At 43.6% G+C, this 24010-nt stretch overlaps 1 protein-coding gene across 1 annotated transcript in view; it reads right to left on the bottom strand.

The window, feature by feature from the left end:
* Nucleotides 1-6065: 6065 nt before the first annotated feature.
* The window catches only part of tbx21 (T-box transcription factor 21), a 43339-nt gene continuing 25394 nt past the window's right edge, over nt 6066-24010 (bottom strand). Inside the window, exons 4-7 of the mRNA XM_052038599.1 lie at nt 13430-13551; nt 11947-12105; nt 9737-9798; nt 6066-7216 (exon numbers count right to left, since the gene is read on the bottom strand). Of these exons, the coding sequence (XP_051894559.1) occupies nt 6523-7216; nt 9737-9798; nt 11947-12105; nt 13430-13551 (1037 nt within the window). The 3' untranslated portion in view covers nt 6066-6522. The remainder of the gene's footprint in view (nt 7217-9736; nt 9799-11946; nt 12106-13429; nt 13552-24010) is intronic.

Below are 24010 nucleotides of genomic sequence, written 5' to 3'. Positions count from 1 at the left end.
GAACCGAAGGGCCTGTTTCTGTGCTGTATCTTTCTATGAGTCTATGATTCGTCAATGCAGGAATGTTCCTGCTATCCTCTGTAGAGTCATCGGCTGGCACATCTCTCCCTGAAGCAGTTTGATTGTTAATGCATTTGAGACCAAATATCAGATCGGGGAATGGCCTACACTTCATCCAACTTCTTGCAGCCTTACTTTGGTTAACAGTAGATGGCACTGCAACCTAAGGCAAAGCACTTCCAACACAAAACTGAGGGAATATGAGATTTAGAAATCAATAGTTGTTATCCAATCAAATTTTAATGCCTTGATTCTGTAATCAGAGAGACCTTGTGAAACATTGCATGTCTCTTACATTTCATTCGGATGAGTTCATTCACACTTTTAAAATTTTTCGGGACACTCTGAGCTTGTGAAAAGCGCCGTAGAACTGCTCATCTTATTTTTCTTTGCAAACACGTGTGTGCTTCACAAACCAAGCAAAATCTGCATGTTATGGGCATAAGAAGAAGAGTAGGACACGCAGTCTCTTAATCCTGTTCCTCTCTCACCGCTGAGGTCGCAGCTGATCTTCACTTTCCCACCCAATCCCTGTGTCCCTTAAATGTCCAAAAATCTATGAAGCTCAGTCTTGCATTGGCTCAGTGACTTAGCATCCAAAATCAAAGGAGAGGAGGATTCCAAAGCATTTCAACACTCTGGTTAAGAAATTTCTCCTCATTCATAAGTAGCTGACCCTCATCCTGATATAATGTCCCTCAGTTCTCAGCTCTCTAGCCAGAGGAATCAGCATTCAGGCTTGTGACCCTGTCAATCCCTCCCTGGATCTTGCATGGTACAACAGACCATCTCTCAGAGGAGACACAAGAGACTGCAGGTGCCAGAATCTGGAGCAACAAACAATCTGCTGGAGGATCATCAGGTCGAGCAGCACTTGTTGGGGGAAAGGAACAGTTGATGTTTTGGGTCGAAACCCTGCATCAGGATTCAGATCATCTTTCAGTCCTGTCAACTTAACTGGGTAGAGGTTTATATTATTTGTCTCTTCGTAGAACCAGGACTCAATCTAGTGAACTCATGCTTCAGGGGATGTGATTAGAGAGTGAGTGGAGAGCAGATTTATCAGGATATTGCCTGGGCTGGAATATTTCAGTTGTGGGGAGAGATTGGATAGGCTGGGTTTGTTTTCCTTGGAGTAGAGAAGGCTGAGGGGGAGACCTGACTGAGGTGTACAAAATTATGAAGTGCGAAGAAAGGGGAGATAGTAGGAAACTTTTCCCTTAACAGAGGTGTCAAAAGAACAAGAGGAGATTGGTTTAGGGTAAAGGATAAGAGGATAGGGGGGGAAGAACTTTCTCACCCAGAGGATGGTTAGAATCTGAACTTCTCTGCCTGTGAAGGTGGAGGAAGCAGGCACTCTCACAACATTTTAAAGACTTTCTAGATGACCACAAGACATTGAAGGATGACCTATCCTGGGCCCAGCACATAGATGCAATCATAAGGAAGGCGCACCTGCACCTCTACTTTCTTGGAAGCTTAAGGAAATTTGGCATGTTACCAAATACTTTTGGTAAGTAAGAACTTTTACACCGCACAAACTTTTAGACGTGCATTGTCGAAAGTATCCTGACTGGTTGTATCACGGCCTGGTACCACAATTCCAAGGCACAGGAATGCAAGAGACTGCAGAGGGTATTGGACACAGCCCTCCCCACCACTGACAGCACAAGCAGGAGGCGCTGTCTCAAGAAGGTGGCATCTATCATCAAGGATCCCCACCATCTGGGTCATGCCCTCTTTTCACTGCTACCATCAGGCAGGAGGTACAGAAGCCTGAAGTCCCACACCACCAGCTTCAGGAACAGCTACTTTTCTATAACCATCAGGTTCTTGAATCAACCTGCACAACCCTAACCCTCCCTAAGCAACGGAACACTACAGACCACCTCTTGCACTACCATGAATTATGATGATGTCTTTTTTTTGCACTAAAGCCCTGTATTTTACAGCCTTTTGTTTTTTTCTCTCTCTCTCTTCTCTGTTTTGTGTAATTTATGTTTAATTTATATTCTGTATGTTGTCTGAATCTTTATGCCTGTGATGCTGCTGTGAACAAGTTTTTCAATGCACATGTACCTCACTGTACTTGTGCACATGACAGTAAACTTGACTTGTGTGGATGAAGTTCTGGTAAATGAGATTAGTGACAATGGGTAATTGATGCTTGACATGGATATGGTGGGTTGAAGGGGCCTATTTCTGTGATGTATGACTCTATTGACTTCAAAGCAAACATACTCCATTTTTATCATGGAGACCAATATTTCACAGAGTACATGAAATAAGACTCAATAAAGCCTTACAAAATCTCCCACAACTTCCTTTTGTACTCCAGATCACTTTCAATAAAAGCCTGCACTATTTGCCTTCCTAATTGCTTGCTGTATCCGCATATTTATTTCTTCCAGTGAGCAATACCCAAGACTACTGTGTTACATATTTACTAGCTGCTCACTGATTAAAGCATTGTTTTTCAGTTCTCCTTACTGCAGTGAATAAGTACCTCATGTTTCCCTCACATTATTCCAGATGCCACCTTCTTGACCACTGACCTCACCTGTCCACAGACCTTTGCAGACTCCATGCAGCCCACTCACTGGCCTCCTATGTGTCATTGGCAAACATGGTGCAATATGTTCTTCATGCAGGTCATTAATATATAAATTGGAAGAGGCTGAGCTTCTGGTTCTGATCCCACAAATGTATGGAACTGATCTTATGGTTAATGATGAAACTAGTTTGTTCATTTAAACAGACCCCAGTAACTCAACAGCTGCTCACATTGATATAGCACCTTCCACATTTTAACACTGTTGCTAGTGTCTCACAGGCGTTCCAGGGTACAATTTGATACTGAACCACTAGGAGATGGTGGGATGGTTGATAAAATGCAGAATCAAAAGGTTTCAAAAGGGATAACCTGGAGGATCGAGGTGTGGAGTGGTTTAGAGGGAACTCCCATGTTTCCATTTCTCATCTTGTGTTCGTCTACATAAAGTAAACCAACTCAGGAGTAATGGGAATCTATGAAATTGGAACAGTGCTATTTAATAAGGCCAAGGATGATTGGATCTTGCCCTCAGCACTTTCCAGTGTGTTCCTCATAATCCTTGACCTTCCTGTGGCAGTTAGCATAACACTGTTACAGCGCCAGAGCCCCAGGTTCAATTCTGGCCACTGTCTGTAAGAAGTTTGTACGTTCTCCCCATGTCTGCGTGGGTCGGGTGCTCTGGTTTCCTCCCACATTCCAAAGATGTACGGGTTGGGAAGTTGTGGGTGTGCTATGTTTGCGCCAGAAGTGTGGTGACACTTGTGGGCTGCCCCCAGAACACTCTATGCTAAAGATGTATTTCACTGTGTGTTTCGATATACATGTGACTAATAAAGATCTTATCAAAACATGTCTATTTGACTCTGCTTTGTCTGGGATAGAGAAATCCAAAGATTCACTATCCTCTGAGAAAACAAACTTCTTACATGCATCATTAGGTGGATGGCCCCTTATTATAAACCATAATGTTAAGTTCTAGATTTTCCCCAGAGGGAAACATAGCACATAGAACAGTACAGCACAGGAAGACCCTTCAGCCCACGATATCTCTGCAAAGCATGATGCCAAATTAAACTAATCCCTTCTGCCTGTACCCGATCCATATCCCTCCATATCCATGTGTCTGCCTAAAAGCCTCTTGAACAGCACTACCATATCTGCCTCCACTACCACCTCCTGGCAGTGTGTTCCAGGCACCCACCACTCTGTGTAAACTCTTGCTTCACCCATCCTCTTTAAACTTTCTCCCTCTCCTCTTAAATGCATGCCCTCTAGTGTTCAACATTTCTACCCTGGGAAAAAGATTCTGGCTATCTGCCTTATCTATGCCTCTCATCTTATAAAATTTCATCAGGTCTTCCCTCAGCCTCTGACACTCCAAAGAAAATCGGGTCTCCCCTCAGCCTCCAAACATCCTCCCAGCATTTACCCTGTCAAACCACCTTCAAAGTCTTGTACCTTTTCTGGACCAAACCTGCTCAATGTTTCCTCATACAACTGCTCCTTCACCCAGGAATCAAACAACTGAACTTTCCTTGCCTCTAATGAAAATAGATAAGATAATCAAAACTGTACACATTATTCTAGGTGTGGTCTTGCTGATGTCCAGTAATCACTGTAGCAAGACTTCCCAACTTTTGTATCCTATCATCTTTCCATTAGAACCAGGTATTCCATCTACCTTCATAATTACTTGTACCTGCAAGCTTAACATCTATGTTTCATGCACAAGTTCCCTCTGCCTAACATATTCTCAGACTATACAGAGAGATTGCCATACCATATGACATGGTGAGCTATTGAACCTAGGCCCTCTCTTTTCTCCTAGCTAAAGGTGAAAGGCTCCATCACTATTTCAGTTCTCCCTGGTGTCCCAACCAATACTTATTCCAATCACTATCTAAAAAATTATTTGGTCATTCTCTTTGTTTGTGTGAAAGCTGGCTGTGTGGGCTGCCACTTTTCCTACTACAGTGATTATAGGTCAATAAGGCTTTCAGCAATTATAAAGTGCTTTGCTTTGGAACATCTTGAAGTTGTAAATGTCATCTAGAAACTCCAATTTTTTTTTTATTTCACCAAATTGGCTGCAGCACTTCCTCAATTACAATAGTGGTAACATTTCAAAAGTACTTCATAAGCGCTTCGAGATGTCCTGAGGTTAATAAAGGTGATATATAAATGCAAGTCTTTTTGATGCAAAATCAACTTCCAACAAAAGATGATTTATTTTTTTCTGTTTTTATTAAAAAATGAAATAGCTACAGCCGTTGGGCATTTGAGCTACATTTATTCAATATATACTACATTAACCTGTACAAAATCAGTAATGTACACTGAGGATTTTTGAATAAATTAAGTAGTCAAGGATAAAACTCCATGCTGAAGAAAGATTTCACACTTAACACTGACACAGGAGGAGCAATTTTAATATAACTTATTGTGCATCTTGATATTTTTAAGTCACATTTGTGTTCAGTACCAATGTTGGTTGATTGGTTGATCTCAAAGCCTTTACATTTTCCATAATTGAAGCCATTTACAACTGGTCCCAAAATAATTACATAAAACATATATACATACAGCCTCCACATAATATTTGTACAGTTATAGAACAGCTGTCTCCTCCATGCCTCAGTTGCCAAATAATCTTGGTTTGAAACCTGGTAGTTAAACTCACCCAAGGGCAGTGGTTAGGGCTTTAGAATTGGCCACACCAACTTTTAAGTTGGGGAGGAGGACAATATATCAGGCAGAAGTTCATTGGCTTGGAATGCCATTGGGAATGCTTTCCACCATAACGGGCACTGGGTCGAAGACGAGACTGAGACTACCAGTAATGTCCGTCGCAATTTTAAATATCCACTCCTGGAAAAGGAATGTTAGGGATCCTGCCCCAGGAAGTCAGTGCCTTCCGGATAGGGAGGGGTCAAATGTGCGACTGAGTGTTGGTGGTTGGACTTTAAGGGAATGAGAGACCAAAGAAACAAGATGAATAAGGGAGATTTTACCAGATCAGTTTATGGTAGGAATGCAAACTGCCAATAATGACAAATATTTATCAGCACAGCTATTTCTTTTTTTTGAAGATTTAATTTGTTTGATAGGAATAAAACAACCTTTTTTCTTAAACAAAAATAAAAGCTTGGTCAACTTCTAGGCCAACTTCCAACCCCATCACAGCCCCAGTATTGTGCTTTCCCCCGACAAAGAGGGGCGGGGTGAATTTTCTTCAATGCTGCTGTACTGAAGTTGCCAGCAATCGTCTTGCCACTTTCATTGGCAGTGTGATGAAAAATATTCAATTAGAAAAGCACATTCTTAAAGTGAAACAATAACTCTTTAAACACGATTATATATATATATATATATATATATATATAAATTAAAAGCATCTTCTGCCTCTGTTTTGCAACCAGATGCTTCAAATGATCTATAGCTGGTACCAGTTTTTAATGGTCTTTTTTCCCCCCTATATATTGCAATTGTAAGATATCTGGCTGGCATCCTACATAACAGAGAATAACATAACCGGACATAAAAACCCACCAGTGAATAATAAAATTGTGCTTGAATGAAATGTTTTTATTTCCCTGCAACACCCACTTATATCACATTGACTAGAACAGCAGCCCCTCAGTACAAACACTTACAGCATGGCCTCAAAATCCTGCGGGGAGCTCCCTTTATATCAGAGGGCAGTTTTAAACTCTTCAGTTATATAAAGCTTTCTCCCTTTCTCTCAGGACAACTGTAGATAACTTCCTAGATTTCAACGGGCACTTCAACCCAGTGGTGAGTGGTGAGGCGAGATGGTGATCAGTATCAGGGCTTGATGCAGAGTTGGTTTGCAGCACAGATGTTGTATCAATGGGTTTGATCTCATTTGCCATTGCCAAGGGACTGATTCAGTTGGCATAAAAGCTGTAGTACCCGGTATCACTTCCATTTTCCCTCTCGCTGTTCTGATTGGGGGGTGAGTTCTCGGTGCTTGAGGTATAGGGAGATACCTTCCTCCGTTTACATTCAACCTCGTACAGTCCCGAATCCGAGGAGTCCGCTGACTTTACGGAGGGAGGCTCAAGCCAGGAAGAGTCCTCTGTTTCCTTGCTTTTGTCCTCTACATTGGGCAGCGTTGGCCTGGTATCACCTACAGGCCTGTACCAGGTCAGTGCAGAACCAGGCTTGCTGTGGTGATACTGAGAGGTTCCCCTGGTGCCCCAGGTATTCCCTGAACTGAATGGATGATCCTGGTAGTAACCAAGGGCATGGGGGCTTGCTTGAAGAGGAAAACCTTTCATGCTGTAAGTCATAAATGCATTCCCTGTGTATTCAGGATCATATGTACTGAAATCTAGCCGGTTGGTGCTGGACTGCTGTACCGGTGACATGAACCAGCGATGAGGGTTTGTAATGTCTTCCCGGTGTTTGGATGTGTGGGACACAGTCCGTTCCCCATTGTAGTACCTACCCTGTGGCAGGGCGTTCATGTACTGGTCATGTAGAAAAGGCTGGTAACGTGGGCTGGGAACCAACTGCTGGCAGTTCTGCTGGTCTGGTGGAGAGGGAGTTAGTCGGTCTCCTTCCGAATTGGTGTACATTCTGGAAAAAAAAGTTAGAGGGGTGGATCACACTCTGAGGCATAAATGTCACCCAGGAGGCTTTTAGAGTTAACAATTGCTTGTCACAGGTATGAGGGGAGTTCTGATGCATTGGGGGACTCAGTGACCTAGAACTTGCCCATCCTCACTGCCAAGCCTCAGTAATTCCCATAAATTACCAAAACTCTGTGCCAAGCCTGAAGGATTCCCAGATAGTTAGATAGTGTTTGCTCATAGTAAATTGGTTGGGATCAGATCATGCAGATAAATCAGTAATCATGTTACAGAATTATATGATTTGTGATGCTTTCCAGGAATAATTCTGGATTATCCTCCCAGGAGATGGGATAGGAGGCGCGGTGGGTGGGTAACAGGTCCCGTTGTCATAGAGCCTGCTCCACAATGCCATACCCCAAGCTGGGAAACTCCATGTGAGTCGACTCTATTTTTCAGTCTCAATCACCTAAGCCCTCTCCAGGGAGATAGATTTTTTTCTGTGTGATCTGGGAGATAACCCAGTTGGGAAGGTTGGTACTTCCCCAGTGAACAAACTGGACCTTGCACTACATACAACAAGAAGTTCTTCACTGGTAAGTTGGGTGGATTCAGCCATTAACCTCCTGCATCATAACTACACACATTTGGCAGCCCTTCTCCCTTGGCTTACACTGGACAAAATGAGTTGCCGTGTCCCTTAGGTCTAGAAAGGTTCCACATTCTGTACAACCAAATAGAAATGCTAGCCCTGGTTTTAACACGGCATGTATTCAGGGCAGACAGGACTGGGTGGAGATGTGTACAGCAGAGTGAAAGAATCAAGCCATTCTAATTCCTGGGTTTTCACCCACTCTGCAGCACATTCCTGCCCAAAATCAGTGGCATAAACAATTCAGCAAAGAGCTTGCTGTTGACATACGTGGACGGACCCCAGCGTAAATTTGGGTAGATGAGAGGCTTGAGGGGAGGAGTCACTGCTGGCAGGGGGGTGCAAAAGTGGCAAAGGTGGAGCTCAGAAAAACTGGGGGCACATCTCCACCTCTTCATAGACCACAAGGAGACATTTCTCTTTTGTTCCTGATCTTGGGTTTAGTCTGGCAGGAATCTCACCCTGCTTTCTGCTCAAAAACTGCATAACTGACTCCTGGAATAAGACCATAAGACAAAGGAGCAGAAGTCGGCCATTCGGCCATCGAGTCTGCACCGCCATTCTATCACGAGCTGATCCATTCTCCCATTTAGCCCCACTCCCCCCGCCTTCTCACCATAACCTTTGATGCCCTGGCTACTCAGATACCTATCAATCTCTGCTTTAAATACACCCAATGACTTTGCCTCCACAAATTGGCAACAAATTCCACAGATTCACCACTCTCTGGCTAAAGAAATTTCTCCACATCTCTGTTCTGAATGGGCACCCTTCAATCCTGAAGTCGTGCCCTCTTGTACTAGACTCCCCTACCATGGGAAACAACTTTGCCACATCTACTCTGTCCAGGCCTTTTAACATTCGAAATGATTCTATGAGGTCCTTCTTCATTCTTCTGAACTCCAAGGAGTACAGCCCAAGAGCTGCCAAACGGTCCCCATATGTTAACCCTCTCATTCCTGTAATCATTTTAGTGAATCTTCTCTGAACCCTCTCCAACGTCAGCACATCCTTTCTTAAATAAGGAGCCCAAAACTGCACACCATGCTCCAAGTGAGGTCTTACCAATGCCTTATAGAGCCTCAACATCACATCCCTGCACTTATATTCTATTCCTCTAGAAATGAATGCCAACATTGCATTTGCCTTCTACAATAGATTTGTAGTAAAGGACTAATGTTGTAGGAAAGTCTCGCAAATTGCTCAGTCAAAATACAGAAGTACAGAACATAAAAATAGGGGCAGGAGTAGGCCATCTGGCCCCTCATGCCTGCCCCACCATTCAATGTTGTCGTGGCTGATTCTCTATCTCAATATCATACTCCCACTCTCTCCCCATATCGCTTGATGCCTCCTGTGCCTGGAAAGCTATCAATCTCATTCTTAAATATGTTCAGCGACTTGGTCTCCACAATGCTTACTAGTAGAAAACTCCACAGTTTTGCCACACATTAAGCGAATAAATTTTTCCACATCTCGGTCCTGAATGTCTTATACTGAGATGTTTCCTCAGTTGTGAATGTTTCCTGAGATGAATATCCTTGGTTCTAGACTCCCCGGCCAAGGGAAACATCCTTCCTGCATCCAGCTCAACAAACCTTATCAGAATTTTGTGCGCTTCAGTGGGATTCCTCCCATTCTTCTAAACTTTAGGGAATACTCACGTCGTTAACCCAACTTCTCTTCAAACAACAGCCCTGCCATCCCAGGAACCAGCCCGGTGATTAGAACCCTGCCAGGCTTTTAACTCTATCTTGCCCATTGGGAGCAAGTTGTTGGGGTTAAAAAGATTACCTTTCAGCTCAGTACGGTGCACAAAAAACAAATACGGTAATTTGCGGCCGGTATAGACATCACTTGATTAAATGTACTTACGAGTCAAAATTGTCTCGGAAGCCTTTTGCGAAAGGGTTGTGATCTATTTTAAGTTGGGTGATCTGCAAGGGAAATGTTCCAGAATGGTTAAGCAAAGGTAGAAATCCCTAAAAACAACTCAACATGGTGTCTGCCTGCAGCAATTACACTGGGCTGAAGAAGTTTCAGACATCCAGAACCCACTCCTCCCTGCAGGCTCTGTTTAGCTCTAATTCTCCATGGAGTTAGTGAGGATAACCAAACACATAAGAGTTAACACCCTTGTTAAAGTCAAGGAATGTCTAAGGGTTTCATTCCAGGCTCATGTCCTACCGGACTGCAAGGACAACTGTAAAGCATCTTCCATCAAATAACATAATTCATCTTGATTTCTTGCAGAGAAAAGTTAACGTGAACATAAATTCTAAAATGTAAAGGCTCGGAACTGCACATTGCTCCTTAGTGGACTCTCCAAATTCAACTCAGGGTTGATCAGAGGAAGTTTAAGTCATCAACAGCAGCAAGCAAAGGTGCCACAATCCCAAATCCACAACTTCTACCAGGTTAGGAAGGACAAAAGCGGTGGGCAAGTCAGGTACGTCCAAGTTTCAAACACTCTTGATTTGGAAATATATCGTTATTATTACAGGGTCACAATCCTGGATCTCTCTACATTGTAGGAATAACTTCAGCACATGGACTACAGAGATTCAGTTGCCCTTCTCAAGGCCATTCAGGAACAGGCATCAAATGTTGGCCCTGTCAGCGCTGCTCACATCCATGAATGAATTAAATGTGGGTGCTTGGCAGCAATCTGCCAGTCCTCCTGCTCCCTACTCTGTGGTAGTTCTGTGCAGCTACAGGGTGACTGCAGGGTTTGAAAATGCAGCACTCACACCCCAGGTGACCCACACCCATGTGTTCCTATCCCACTCCTACTGGTCCACCTCAGTTCTCTCCCAACTCACCTTTTCCATTCCACCCTCACACTGTCCCCCCCCCCCCCCAACACACACACACACACACACACTATCTAGATTTGTTTCTCTCCCCCATCCGGTTCCATCTCCCCATCACCCACACATCTAACCACCTAGGTTTCTTCTCCCTTGGCCTACCTTTCCGATCCCCTCCCCCATCCGCTTCCATCCCTCCCCCGTCTGGTTTCACATCCATTTTCCAGCCTCTTGTCTCTGGTTTCCTCTCCCCTCCTCTTACCTGGCTCTGTCTGCCCATTTTTTCCTTTATCTGTTTCCACCTGTCATCCCTCAGCCTCTGTCTCAAAACTACCTCTCCCCCTGGCTCCATCTACCCGTCATCCCCCACCCTCACCTGGTTCCAACTATCACCACCCAGCTCTCACTCACCCCTTTCTCCCACCTCTTTATACTGGCTACCTTCCCTCTCACTCCTGATGCAGGGTCTCGACCCGAAACACCGACCATCCCTTTCCCTTCACAGATGCTGCCTGACTCGCTGAGTTCCTCCAGCAACTTGTTTTTCACCTTTCTAATATATTGATTTGTCTGCCTTGATTTTCACTCAGGTATCTGGATTAAACTTGACCCGTTTCTGACCCAAAGTCAGATGAAATGTGGCTGATACCTCTAAATACTCCAGGAAATTTCCCACTGGTTCTCTGAGGCAGAAAGCTCTAGGAATCATGGTTAACTACTCCAGACCCTGACTCTGTCTTTCCTTCTTGCTGCCTTGGTGAAGCAGCCGCCATAATCAAAGACCCACCCACCCGGGTCATTCTCTCTTCTCTCCTCTCTCCTCTTCCATCAGGTAGAAGATACAGGAGCCTGAGGGCACAAACCACCAGAATTAAGGACAGCTTCTACCCCCACTGTGATAAGACTATTGAATGGTTCCCTTATACGATGAGTTTGACTCTGACCTCACGATCTACCTTGTTGTGAGCTTGCACCTTATTGCACTGCACTTTCTCTGTAGCTGTGACACTTTACTCTGTTCTGATATTGTTTTTACCCGTACTACATCAATGCACTCTGTACTAACCCAATGCAACTGCACTGTGTAATGAATTGAACTGTAGGATCAGTATGTAAAGACAAGTTTTTCACTGTACCTCGGTATGTGACAATAATAAAACAATACCAATACCAATTTCCATTAGGAACATGCATCACATTCCATTCATTACCTTCCAAGGACCCTGACTGACAGAAATATATCGTCGGCCAAAACATTGACGAATGCCAACTTACGTCTGCGTTCTGGTAGGCAGTCACCGCGATGAATTGTGTTTCGGGGAACGTGAATGCTTGCATTTTTGACGTAAGGTATGGATCTTCAGTGCCATCCTCCTTCACTTGTACAATGTGAAGCCGAGGTTGGTACTTGTGTAGAGACTGCAGCACAATCATCTGCAATAGAATCCCATACATCAGTCAGAGGAGAGGAGGCCATCACTTGCAATGCCACGCGGTTACATTGGCATAGATAGGGTAGATAGTCAGTGTCTAGGGTAGAAATGTCACATACTAGAGGACATAGCTTTAAGGTGAGAGGGGGAGAGTTTAAAAGAGATATGCAGGGCAAGTTTTTTACACAGAACATTCTGCCAGGGGTAGTGGTGGAAGCAGTCACGATAATGACGTTTTAAGAGGCAATGAGACAGGCACATGAACATGCAGAGAATGGAGGGAAATGGATCGGTTTTATTTAATTTAGCATCATGGTTGGCACAGACTTTGTGGGCCGAAGGGCCTGTTCCTGTGCGGTGCTGTTCTATGTTCCATGTGACCTTAACATGGTGCTGGCAAGAATCAGATGTCAAGTTACGGTGAAATCCCGCTGATTTCCACTTTCTGGACTCTTGTGCAAAGATTGGTCAAGTTGGCAAGGTTCCAGAGACTGACCAGTGTCGATGGAACCACAAATCACAGGCAAGTTCAAAGCCAAGTAGGCAAAGTCACAGTCTGCCTGCTTGAGGTCCTCCCAAAATTTGATCCATGCTCATCAGCTGTGCTAACAATGGACGACGTGTCGGGGGTGGTGGGGTAGGAGCATGGTGCATTGAATCATGGTCCTGGTGGGCACGTTTCTGGCAGGTGTCCTGCCCACCCAATGGTGTCCTGCTTCCAATCTGCTCCGCTTCTGTGGAGATCAGGAGCAGGAAATCCTTCCTCAATATTGGTCTCATTATCTATCATTGCAAGCCCAAAAATCAAGTGATGCATTGTTCTCAATAGATGTGCTACACCATGGGCTCTGACTCTTTAGGCAAGCTTCCTTAATTTAATAACTAATTCTTTCTTTAAAACTCTCGGGGGATATTATACCTCCTTGATCCTTGACGAGGACCCTCTCAATCTCCAGCAAGTGGTTGAATATCCATCCCCAAATTCCATGTCTTGCCAGCACCATGTTGCCAACTTGACCAATCTTTGTACAAGAGTCCAGAAAATGGAAATCAGGAGTTCACTGTAACTTGACATTTAAGTCTTGCCAGCACCATTTTAAGGTCACGTAGAACATAGAGCACAGACAAGAGTAAAGAACCTGCTGAGACTAGGTCTGTTCCAGGGTCATGTTGATCCTGTTCCCTTGGACTTAAATCCAGGTATATAGATGGGCGATGGTCAGTACACCACTCGTGGTGAGGGGCAGAGATTGTGTTAAGTCCTGTCTTGTTAAATAAGGTTCATTAGTTGGAATTGTTGCAATAACGGGTGAGGCCTGGCTTACCTGAGTGACATTGTTGGATGCTCCTTTGTTATTGGTCAGTTTGAGTTTACCAAAGGAGATTTCCTGGCGCATCCAGTGAGCCCCTGTGTTCGGTGAGTCTGGGTGCATGTACATCCGATTACCTGCAGTGGGATGAATATGTCCAGAATACAAAGTCAATCATCAGGCAGATGGAGTGTACTTCCAATCTGACCATGAGGAAATATTTGAGATCTTAGTAGAACTTTCCACGTTGCTGTTTGTGGGAATTTGCTGGTGACAAATTAGCTCATGTTCCATTACAACAACACCTGCAATTCAAAAGTGCACCATAGTGTACAAAGTATTTTGGGATATCCTGCAAGCTAATTGAATGATTCTACATAGTATGCCCTTTGTTTTAGTTAATGACTAACAAAGGAGCTGAACGCCCAAAATAACCAAATTTCAAATGAGTCAATGGTAGTTCCAAGAAAGCTACCAGCTAGTTAGAAAATTAACAAGCAGCTGCACCTAATCAAGAAAATCTATTGCAACATGGGGTAACTTTGTGGTATGTCATTGAAATTTCTCTGCAATTTTCTTGTTACCTTGAACAGCTAGTGTGGAGATATTTTAAACAGTTTGGTATACTTTGTAATAGAATTACTGATTAACACAAGATTCAACATGGTTCCTTGCTGTATGATCTTTAGGCCAAGTCACTCTGTCACACCAGCAGTGGTTTTGATTGCTGGAGTCTCATGAGGTTGTCTACAAGCTAAAGTGAAACTAGATGGTCTTCCTGCTTCATGTCCTGGGGCAAACACCGACAAATTCCCCTTGGGATCGCAGACATTGGGGTAAAGGTTTGAGTCTTAAGGAAGCAACACTGCATTCTCCAGGCATCAAAAGCTACCTTAAAAAATTCAGTAAGATGCAGCCAATGAATTATCTGTGTAGTGTCGGAAACAGGGCAACCACATTGCACACATTAAGTTTCCGCCACAGTAGTGTATTGTTAACCAATCTGTTGTTTGTAAGTAATGTTGGTTGAATAATAAACAATAGTCTAAACAACAGAGAGAATTCTCAAGTCTTCTTGAAAGAGTGCCTTTAACACACTATATACAGTGTGTTCATTGGCATCAAATCACCTGTCTGTCTGAGGGGACCAATAATCTCACTCACTACTTAGTTGGATGTATCCTTGTGTCTGCAAAGGGACTGGGACTGGGACACTGATCTCACAGCTCGATACACAGTCACCTTCCCCAAACGATTCCTGGGATGGTGGTTCTGCTGTATGAGAGATTAGGTTTACTAGGTTTGTAATTACTGGAGTGAATGAGACGGGATTTAATTGAAACTTACAAAATTCTGACAGGACTAAACAGCTGGGACGTAAGGAGGATATTTCTCCCAGAGACACAAGGGACTGCAGATGCTGGAATCTAGAACAGGAAACAAGCTGCTGGAGTAACTCAGCAGGTCAAGCAGCATCTGTAGAGGCAGAGGGATAGTTGACATTTTGGGTTGAGACCCTGTATCAGGATATTTCTCCTGGCTTGGGGAGGGGGGTCCCAAATGCGTGGTCAGCATCAGATTCTGTACCGAGATGATGGGATATTTCTTCTCAGAGTGGGCAACTGCAACAGAGGCTATGGAGGCCAGATTGTTGAATGTATTTAAGAAGGACATGGATGTAAAAGACATCAAAGGGCGTGGGGAGAGATTGTGGCCATGGTATTTAGAGATCGGCCATGATTGTATTGAACAGCAGAGCAGGCTCGAAGGGCTGAATGTCTCATTCTTGCTCCTATTTTCTGTTTCACCTGAACAGGTTAGCTCCATTGATTTACCACATAAATCACTGGATAATGGCACCATCAGGTTCCAGATGAGAAATTCAAGGTTTCGACTGGACAGTGAGCATGCGTGAAGCAAGCTTCCATGGCTGAAGTCACTAATGACTGAAGCTGGAGGTCACCTTGTGCTTAGTCCTCTGAAATGTCACACTGAAGCCTCACTTTTAAAAGATGATGTTACATTTGAAAGGTGGCAAAGATGACAGCTCAACAATCCCTTGGACAAATTCATGGATAATATGTCTTTATTAGTCACATGCACATTGAAACACACAGTGAAATGCATCTTTAGCATAGAATGTTCTGGGGGGCAGCCCGCAAGTGTCACCACGCTTCCGGCGCCAACATAGCATGCCCGCAACTTCCTAACCCGTATGTCTTTGGAATGTGGGAGGAAACCGGAGCACCCGGAGGAAACCCATGCAGACACGGGGAGAACATAGAGCAGTACAGCACAGAACAGGCCCCTCGGCCCACGATGTTGTGCCACCACAATATTGAACGTACAAACTCCTTACAGATAGTGGCTGGAATTGAACCTGGGTCGCTGGCGCTGTAATAGCGTTACGCTAACCGCTACATCATCATATACCTGCCCCCAGATAGGAACGGTTTGGAGGGATGTAGGCCAAATATGGGCAAATAGGACTAGCCTAGACAGTCATCGTGGACGAGTTGGGTTGAAGGGCTTGTTTCTGTGCTGTATACCTCTATGACTAACAATCCCTTGGTGTTACAGTGAGGTATCAAATTAGCTGGCACGGGCAGCTGTCTGGTATAGCACTCAAACCCACAACTTTCATATTCAAGCAATAATGCCAGCTACTGAACCAAGGTTGGACTTCTGCTTCTTCCAGGCAAGACAGGAAGATTCACTACATCACATCTTTGGTAAAAAAAATCTCTCCAAAGCTCAAAGATGACAAGATTCTGTAATGCAGAAATAAGATGGCAGAATCTTCCACAGGGTGTATTCTAGTGCCTTCTAACAGACAATCAGAGGACAGAGCACAGTCTTGTGGATGGATAAACAAACAAGATGTTGGAGGAGATCAACGGGTCAGGCAGCATCTGTGGGGGGGAATGGACAGCTGACGTTTTGGGTCAAGCCCCTTCGTTTCCACTGAAAGATAAGAGGGGAGGTAGCCAGAATAGAGAGGTAAAGGACAGGGTTGGAGCAAGAGCCGGCAAACAAAAAGAGGGATCCAGCTAAGGAAGGGTGATAGGCAGATGGAGGAGGGGGGAGTGGAAATAGTGACTAGAGGCTGGAAGGTGATAGGCGGAGGCAACAAAGGGCTGCAGGCGATGGAATCTGATAGGGAAGGAAGGTGGAGCATTTATTCAAGTGAGGAAGGAGGGTGGGCAGATAGGAACAGGGGTGGGAGGGCACCCAGTGGAAGAGTGTGTGGGTGATGGGCAAATGGAGTGAATGGAGGCGTGGAAAGAAATGGTGGGGGGGTGGGGGCTGGGGTGGGTGTAGGAGCAACTGGGTAGATCAGGAGGAGCGAGGAAAGGGAGAGAAGGAGAACAGTTACTTGAAATTGGAGAACTCACTGTTCATGCCCGTCAGGTTGTAGGTTACCCAGGCAGAATACGAGGTGCTGTTCCTCTAGTTTGTGGTTAGTCTCAGCCTGGCAGAGGAGGAAGCTGAGGACAGCCATGTCGGTGTGGGAATGGGGAGGGGGATAAAAATGGCTAGCAACTGACAGCTTCAGAAAGGATAATTTGATGCTATTGATCTCATGGTGCATTGCTGATCTCTAAACTAAAAGGTGATCAGATAGACTTGTTACATTGGAGACAGAAGGCACTGCAGATCCTGGAATCTGGAGCAACACACAATCTGCTGGAGGAACTCAATGGGTCGAGCAGCATCCATGGGGGGGGGGGTGCGGGGAAGGTGAGGAGGAAGGATCTGTCGATGTTTCAAGTCGAAACGGAGAATCACGACTGTTGCATTGGTTTCTAAAACATCTTGGGGGTGCCACCACAGAAGTTAAGAGCTTTAGACAGAGCAAGAGTGAAACTGTCCAATTCCAAACTCCAAGCCCAGAAAATTCCCGGAGAACAAACCAACGCAGGGGTGTTGTAATTGCTCCCACATCCCTGGGCTGTGAATGGAGAGGAAAATCAGCCTAGAGGCACTCCGTTCCTGTTTTGAAGGCAGAAGCCCATTCCCTCCTAATGTGAAGCAACAAATCCCTTTCTAAAGCCTTTCTTTCTGATAATCACATCCTAGCTTCGTGGAGTGTTGGCCTTCATTAGTCGGGGTATTGATTTCAAGAGCCGCGAGGTAATGTTGCAGCTCTATAGAACTCTGGTTGGACCACACTTGGAGTATTGTGTTCAGTTCTGGTCGCCTCATTATAGGAAGGATGTGGAAGCTTTAGGGAGGGTGCAGAGGAGATTTACCAGGATGTTGCCTGGGTTGGAGAGCATGTCTTATGAGGATAGGTTGAGTGAGCTAGGGCTTTTGTCTTTGGAGAGGAGGAGGATGAGAGGTGACTTGATAAAAGTGTATAAGATGATAAGAGGCATAGATCGAGTGGACAGTCAGAGACTTTTTCCCAGGGTGACAATGGCTAACACGAGGGGACATAATTTTAAGGTGATTGGAGGAAGATATAAGGGGGATGTCAGAGGTAAAATTTTTTTACACAGAGAGTGGTGGGTGCATGGAACGCACTGCCTGCAGAGGTTGTGGGGGCAGATACATTAGGGACACTTAAGAGACTCTTAGATAGATATATGAATGATAGAGAAATGTGGGGTGATGTGGGAGGGAAGGGTTAGATAGATCTTAGAGCAGGATAAAATGTCAGCACAACATTGTGGGCCAAAGGGCCTGTACTGTGCTGTAGTGTTCTATGTTCTAGTTTGAGTCTGAAAACTGAAGGGGTTAAATCACGGATGTTAACTGACAAGGGCGCTGAGGCCTCTAGTGGATAATGTGCAGGGGAACAGTTGGAGTAATATTAGATTGTTAAAATATAAAGAACTGGCTGGAAAATATTACAGTGTATTATCCACCGGGACACCTGATCACGGCTGGAAAAGTCATGAGTCATAGAAACTGTTTGTTTAAATGTCTGAGGGACAGTGAAACCCAGTAACAGTACATTGGTGTGGTGTGGGCATGTGGGGTAAGTGTCGTGGGAGTGAATTCAATACTAAACCTTTTAATAGATGGGTCATTCTTCTTTGTGTATGAAATAGCTTTAAGATGAGAGTAATGTTTCCCTATATGTAGGGATACTCACTCTGCCAACTCAGCAGTAAGATGCAGCTCCAGAATTTCTACAGCGGAAATCTTACTCATATTCCTAATTTGTCGTTTGAATTGTCTGGACTTGCAGTGAGGAATCAAACCAGTATTTGACCCTTTCACTGCTGCTTTAGTTGGCTCTGAGTAACTGCTGTAACCAACAGTGCCACAAACTTCATCACATCATGACACCATGGTACCCTGTTCTGACAGATTCCATGCACATACAGCAGATAATTAGGAAAGCTGATTATTGTTTGTTATTCAGGGAACTGAATACCAAAATGAGGAAGTTATACTTCAGTAAAACAAAATAAAATGCTGGAGGAATTCAGAAGGTCAGGCAGCATCTGTAGAGGGAAATGGACAGTCGACATTTCGGGTCAGGACCCTTCATCGTACTTCAGTTACGTAGGAACTGAAGCATACCAACGTCTGGAGTACTTTAAGTTTAGGAATTGGAATTGTGCTTTGTATTCTGCAGCATCAAACCACACACTCTCTGCTCTCACCCCTATACAGCTGTGGAGACCATTAGCCTCAGCTGACCACTGTTGTTGCATTCTTACTGCTGTATGTGAATATTATGGGTTCAGCACAAGAAAATCTAGGCTGTCATTCCAATGCAGTACCAAGGGAATGCTACACACTTTGAGATGTTGAAGCAGTGAGCTGTCCACTGCATCAGGTGGTTGTAAAAGATCTCATAGCACCGTTTCAAAGAAGAGCATAAGACTTATTCCCAAGTATGGGTCAATATTTAGCCAACTTCACTAAAATAGGTTTTCCAGCCATTGTCACATTGCTGTTTATGGGAGCTTGCTGTGTGCAAATCAGCTGCTGTGTTTCATATACAAGAACAGCAATTACATTAGATATTGTTTGTACATCACATTAGAGTGTCCTGGGGTTGTAAAAAGTGCTGTATAAATGCAAGCCATTTAATTCTCACTAGAACCACCACTGCAAAAGTTATACGTTACACTGCGTGTGGATTTGTCGCAGGAATGAACAAAGGTCTTGCCATTTTTCAGCCACTATAAATCAACCCCTGATATATCTACTTAGATAACTGAATGTTCAGCTCATTTGTTAATGCTCTGACAAATGGACGTCTTTAAGAGTGGCTGTTAATGTGACCATTAACAAGTCATTAACGTGAGGGAATGTGATTTAAAGCAGCACTTTATGATTCTACTGTTTGGATTCTGGTTCGCTGGAGCTGTGAGGCTGCAGATCTATTAGCTCTGCTATTGTCGTCAGGAGCCAGTTCGGTGCCTGAGCTGTGATATGATTAAAGTGGCCTAGGGATACCTCCAAGAGAATTCGCCTTTTTGAAAGTGGAAGGACTAGTTGACTAAATGCTAGTTAAAAATTTTATAGTCAAGGGGAACGGAGGACAAAATGTTCCTCCAGCATTTTATTTTGTTTTGTTGGGAAATCATTGTTCAAAGAAAGTTCCATCCAATTCTGCTCACCCCACTACAGGGAGACGTGAAGACCCTGCAAGACAGTGGAGAAAAGACAAAATCTGGTTCCAAGAATTGTGAATTTCAAGTAGGTGAAATACCTACTAGAGTGTCATCCTCAGCTGGAAAGGCTTGAGAGATTTGACAGAAGTATTATGTCAACACCATTGGTTTAAATAGAGAGGTAGTTTCCATTAGAGAGAGGTGAAAGAACACAGATTTAAAGTGAACGGCAAAAACCCAGAGATGCCTGAGACATCTAAAGTGATGAAATATCTCGAGGATAAAAAAAATTGTCCTCTAGGGAAAGAGCAGGGAAAATAGAACTCTCCAGATTAGACCATAAAATCTAGGAGCAGAATTAGGCCATTCAGCCCATCGAGTCTGCTCCACCATTCTGATCATGGCTGATTTATTTTTCCCTCTCAGCCCAATTCTTCTGCCTTCTCCCTGTAACCTTTGACGACCTTACTAATCAAGAACCTATCAACCTCCACTTTAAATATACCCAATGACTTGGCCTCCACAGCCGTCTGTGGCCATGAATTCCACAGATTCACCACCCCCTGGCTAGGGAAATTCCTCCTCATCTCTGTTCTAAAGGGACATCCTTCTATTCTGAGGCTGTGCCCTCTGGTCCTAGACTCGCCCACTACTGGAAACATCCTCTCCACATCCACTCTATCCAGGTCTTTCAATATTCAGTATGTTTCAATGAGATTCCCCCGCCCCCACCCCCATCCTTCTAAACTCCAGTGAGTACAGGCCCAGACCCATCAAACACTCCTCATACGTTATTTGTTCTATAAAGACTTGATTGGACAAATAGCCTCCTTTGCTGTAACAATTCATTGCTTCCTTGATACAACGTAGAAGCAGCCCAACCGCCCATACATGCCTTTTATGTTCCATTTGTGCCCCCTCCACTCTTCTTACACAACTTGGTCAGCACCACTGATCTAATCTCCCCTTAAGAGCATTTAGTGATTACTCCCCATTGCCAGCTTGTTCCATCATCTCACCATACCCTAGATAAAGAAGTTTCTTTTGAATTTTGTTTTTGATCTATTGATAACTACAGCACAACATTTTCCAAAAACAAAACCAATGCTGGAACCAAGGTAAAACCAAGGAATGCTGGAAAAGCTCAACGGGACAGGTAACATCTGGGGAGAGAGATATGGAATCAATTTTTTTTATGTTGAACTTTCCACAGGATCAGACAGCAGGTGAGCATCTGGGTTCGATCGCAAGAGGCTGCAGAGGGTTGTAGACTCAGCCAGCTCCATCTCGGGCACAACCCTCCCTGCCATCGAGGACATCTTCAAGAGGTGGTGCCTCAAGAAGGCAGCATCCATCAGTAAGGACCCTCACCATCCAGGACATGCCCTCTTCTCATTACTACCATCGGGGAGGAGGTACAGGAGTCTGAAGACCCACACTCAACATTTCAGGAACAGCTTCTTCCCCTCTGCCATCAGATTTCTGAACAGTCCATGCATGAACCAACCTCATTATTCTTTTTTTTGCAATATTTATTTATTTAGTAACTTATAGTAATTTTATATCTTTGTACTGTACTGCTAATGCAAAAAAAAACAAATTTCACCTCATGTAAGTCAGCGATGGTAAACCTGATTCTGATGAAAGGTCATTGACCTGAAATATTAGCTCTGTTTCTCTCTCCATAGATGTTGCCAAACTCCTTTCTGCGTCTTTCTCTCTCTCTCTCTCTCTCCTTCAAAAAATAGCGACCTCTTGTAGGTCACGCTTTTTAATCCTTTCTCACTGGATATAACCTCACATTGCTGGTTCCACCCTAGTAAATTATCTTCTGTCCTCTGTCCATTTTGTAACAAGGCAACCAGAACTGTACAGATCATTCCCGGTGAAGGTTAACCAAGATGCCATAGAACTGCAGTTTCCTTTTGTAGTCCATCCTTGTATGTATAAACACTAGTACAGAAATAGGTTTGCTTTTTGGTGGCCATCTGTGTCGCTACTTTCAGTAACTTCTGTGTTTATTCTCCAAGGACAATTTGGTCCTTCACCCTCTTTATAAGTAATAAGCATTATCCTACTTTTTGTTACATCAGGCTTAGCTGTGTGGAAATTCATTATTATGTCCATTATTATTAATGCTTTCTTGCAGTTTGCTCTTCACCCACAAATTTAAAATGACAGATTCCAATGTCTAAATCCTTGACATAAATTGTGAACAGACACTGGTGTTCCCAATACTGATGCTTGTATCCTTCACTTCCTATGCAGCACTTTCTGTTGAGTCCCACGAGCTATCTATTCTTTTGTTCACCTCCTGACTCACCTCACATCTTACAGACATATAAACATCCAAAGTAGGAGTGGTAAAACAGCACCTGATCCTCAAACCTGTTCTGCTATTCAATAAGACAATGGCCGGACTGATTGTAACTTTAAGTCCACGTTCTTGTCTACCTATGGTAAACTTTTATCCACTTGCTTTTCAAGTATCTATCAATCTCTGTCTTAAAAATATTGGAAGACTCTACTTGCACCATCCCTCACAACCCTCAGAGAAAACAAAATGACAGTACTACTCTCCACATCCATGCTAGGATCCTATATATTTCAATCAAGTCAACTCTCCCTCTTCTAAACTCCAGTGGATACAAGCCAAGCCTGTCCAATCTTTCCTCATAAGACAACCCACCCATTCCAGGTATTTACCTTCTCTAAACTGCTTCCAAAGTATTACCGTCCTTCCTTAAATAAGGAGACCAATACTGTACTCAATACTCCAGATGTGATCTCACCAATGCCCTATATAACTAAAGCATAACTTTTGTATTTAATTCCTCTATAAACAATAACATTCCTGTCATCAACAATAACATTCTGTTAGCTCTCTCCTAACTACTTACTACACCTGCATACTAGCCTTTTATAAATCTTGCACTAGGACACACAGAACTGTGTCTCAAAGATCTGCAATCTGTCTCCATTTATTTAGATAATATACTTTTTTCCCATTTTCTGCTAAAATGGACCATTTCACATTTTCCCACATGACATTCCATTTTCCAGATCCTTGCCCATCAGTTAACCAATCTATATCCATTTATGCCTTTTTATGTGTTCTTCACAACGTATGTTCCTATCTTTGAATCATCAGCATATTTAAAACCATAACTTTGGTGCCTGCACCCAAGTCATTGATATGAATTGAAGAAAAGGTTGCGGGCCCAGAACCAATCCCTGTGGCAAACCACTTGGTAAAAGGACACATTTATGTCTACTCTGCTTCCTGTATTAGACAAGCAGTCTTCTATCTCCTACACCACGAGCTTTTATGAACTGAACGAATATGTTGCTTCTTATGAAAGGTTTTTTGGTTATCCAGGTAAAATAGCATCTACTGTTCTATCCTCATTTATTGACAATGATATTTCAGCAAATTCATTGAGGTTGGCCAAATTAGGTTTTTGCCTTTGGAAATTCATGTGGACTATTAATTATTGGATGATTTGCTATTTTCTGTTTTAGTGGGGATTCCAATCCAGTCTATTGGCATTAAAGTGACCGATCCCTGGGCATGTTCAGTCTCTGTTCTTAAATGTTACCACCAATGCACCTTTCCAATGAGTCTTTACAGACGTGTCATGCCCCTGCAATCCCTTCCTCAGATTATTTTACAGTGCTTGCCTTTGATATAAAAATGGTAATAATGATGCTTTTAATTATCCATTGTCATTGGGTGTGGAATGCACAAACCATGATGGTCACTCCAGAAGTGGAGAGGAAAGTCACTGGGAGCAAAGATATAAATTCATCCCTACTTCAGTTGAATGTTATACCATGTGAAGTAAAACACTAAGTGTAGTAATACTGAGGGAAAAGGAAGATTCAAATTAAAATTAGAGCCAAGTTGTTTGGTGGTGAACTTGGAGAAAGATTTCTTTTCTCCACTACAAAGGGTGGTAAAAGCCTACAACTCTCTTCCCCAACAAGTTAAAGATGGCGATTTGGAAATTTAAAAGTT

The sequence above is a fragment of the Pristis pectinata genome, chromosome 25, assembly GCF_009764475.1.
Source record: "Pristis pectinata isolate sPriPec2 chromosome 25, sPriPec2.1.pri, whole genome shotgun sequence".
NCBI classification, from domain to species: domain Eukaryota; kingdom Metazoa; phylum Chordata; class Chondrichthyes; order Rhinopristiformes; family Pristidae; genus Pristis; species Pristis pectinata.
This window is presented reverse-complemented; position numbering and strand designations above follow the sequence as displayed.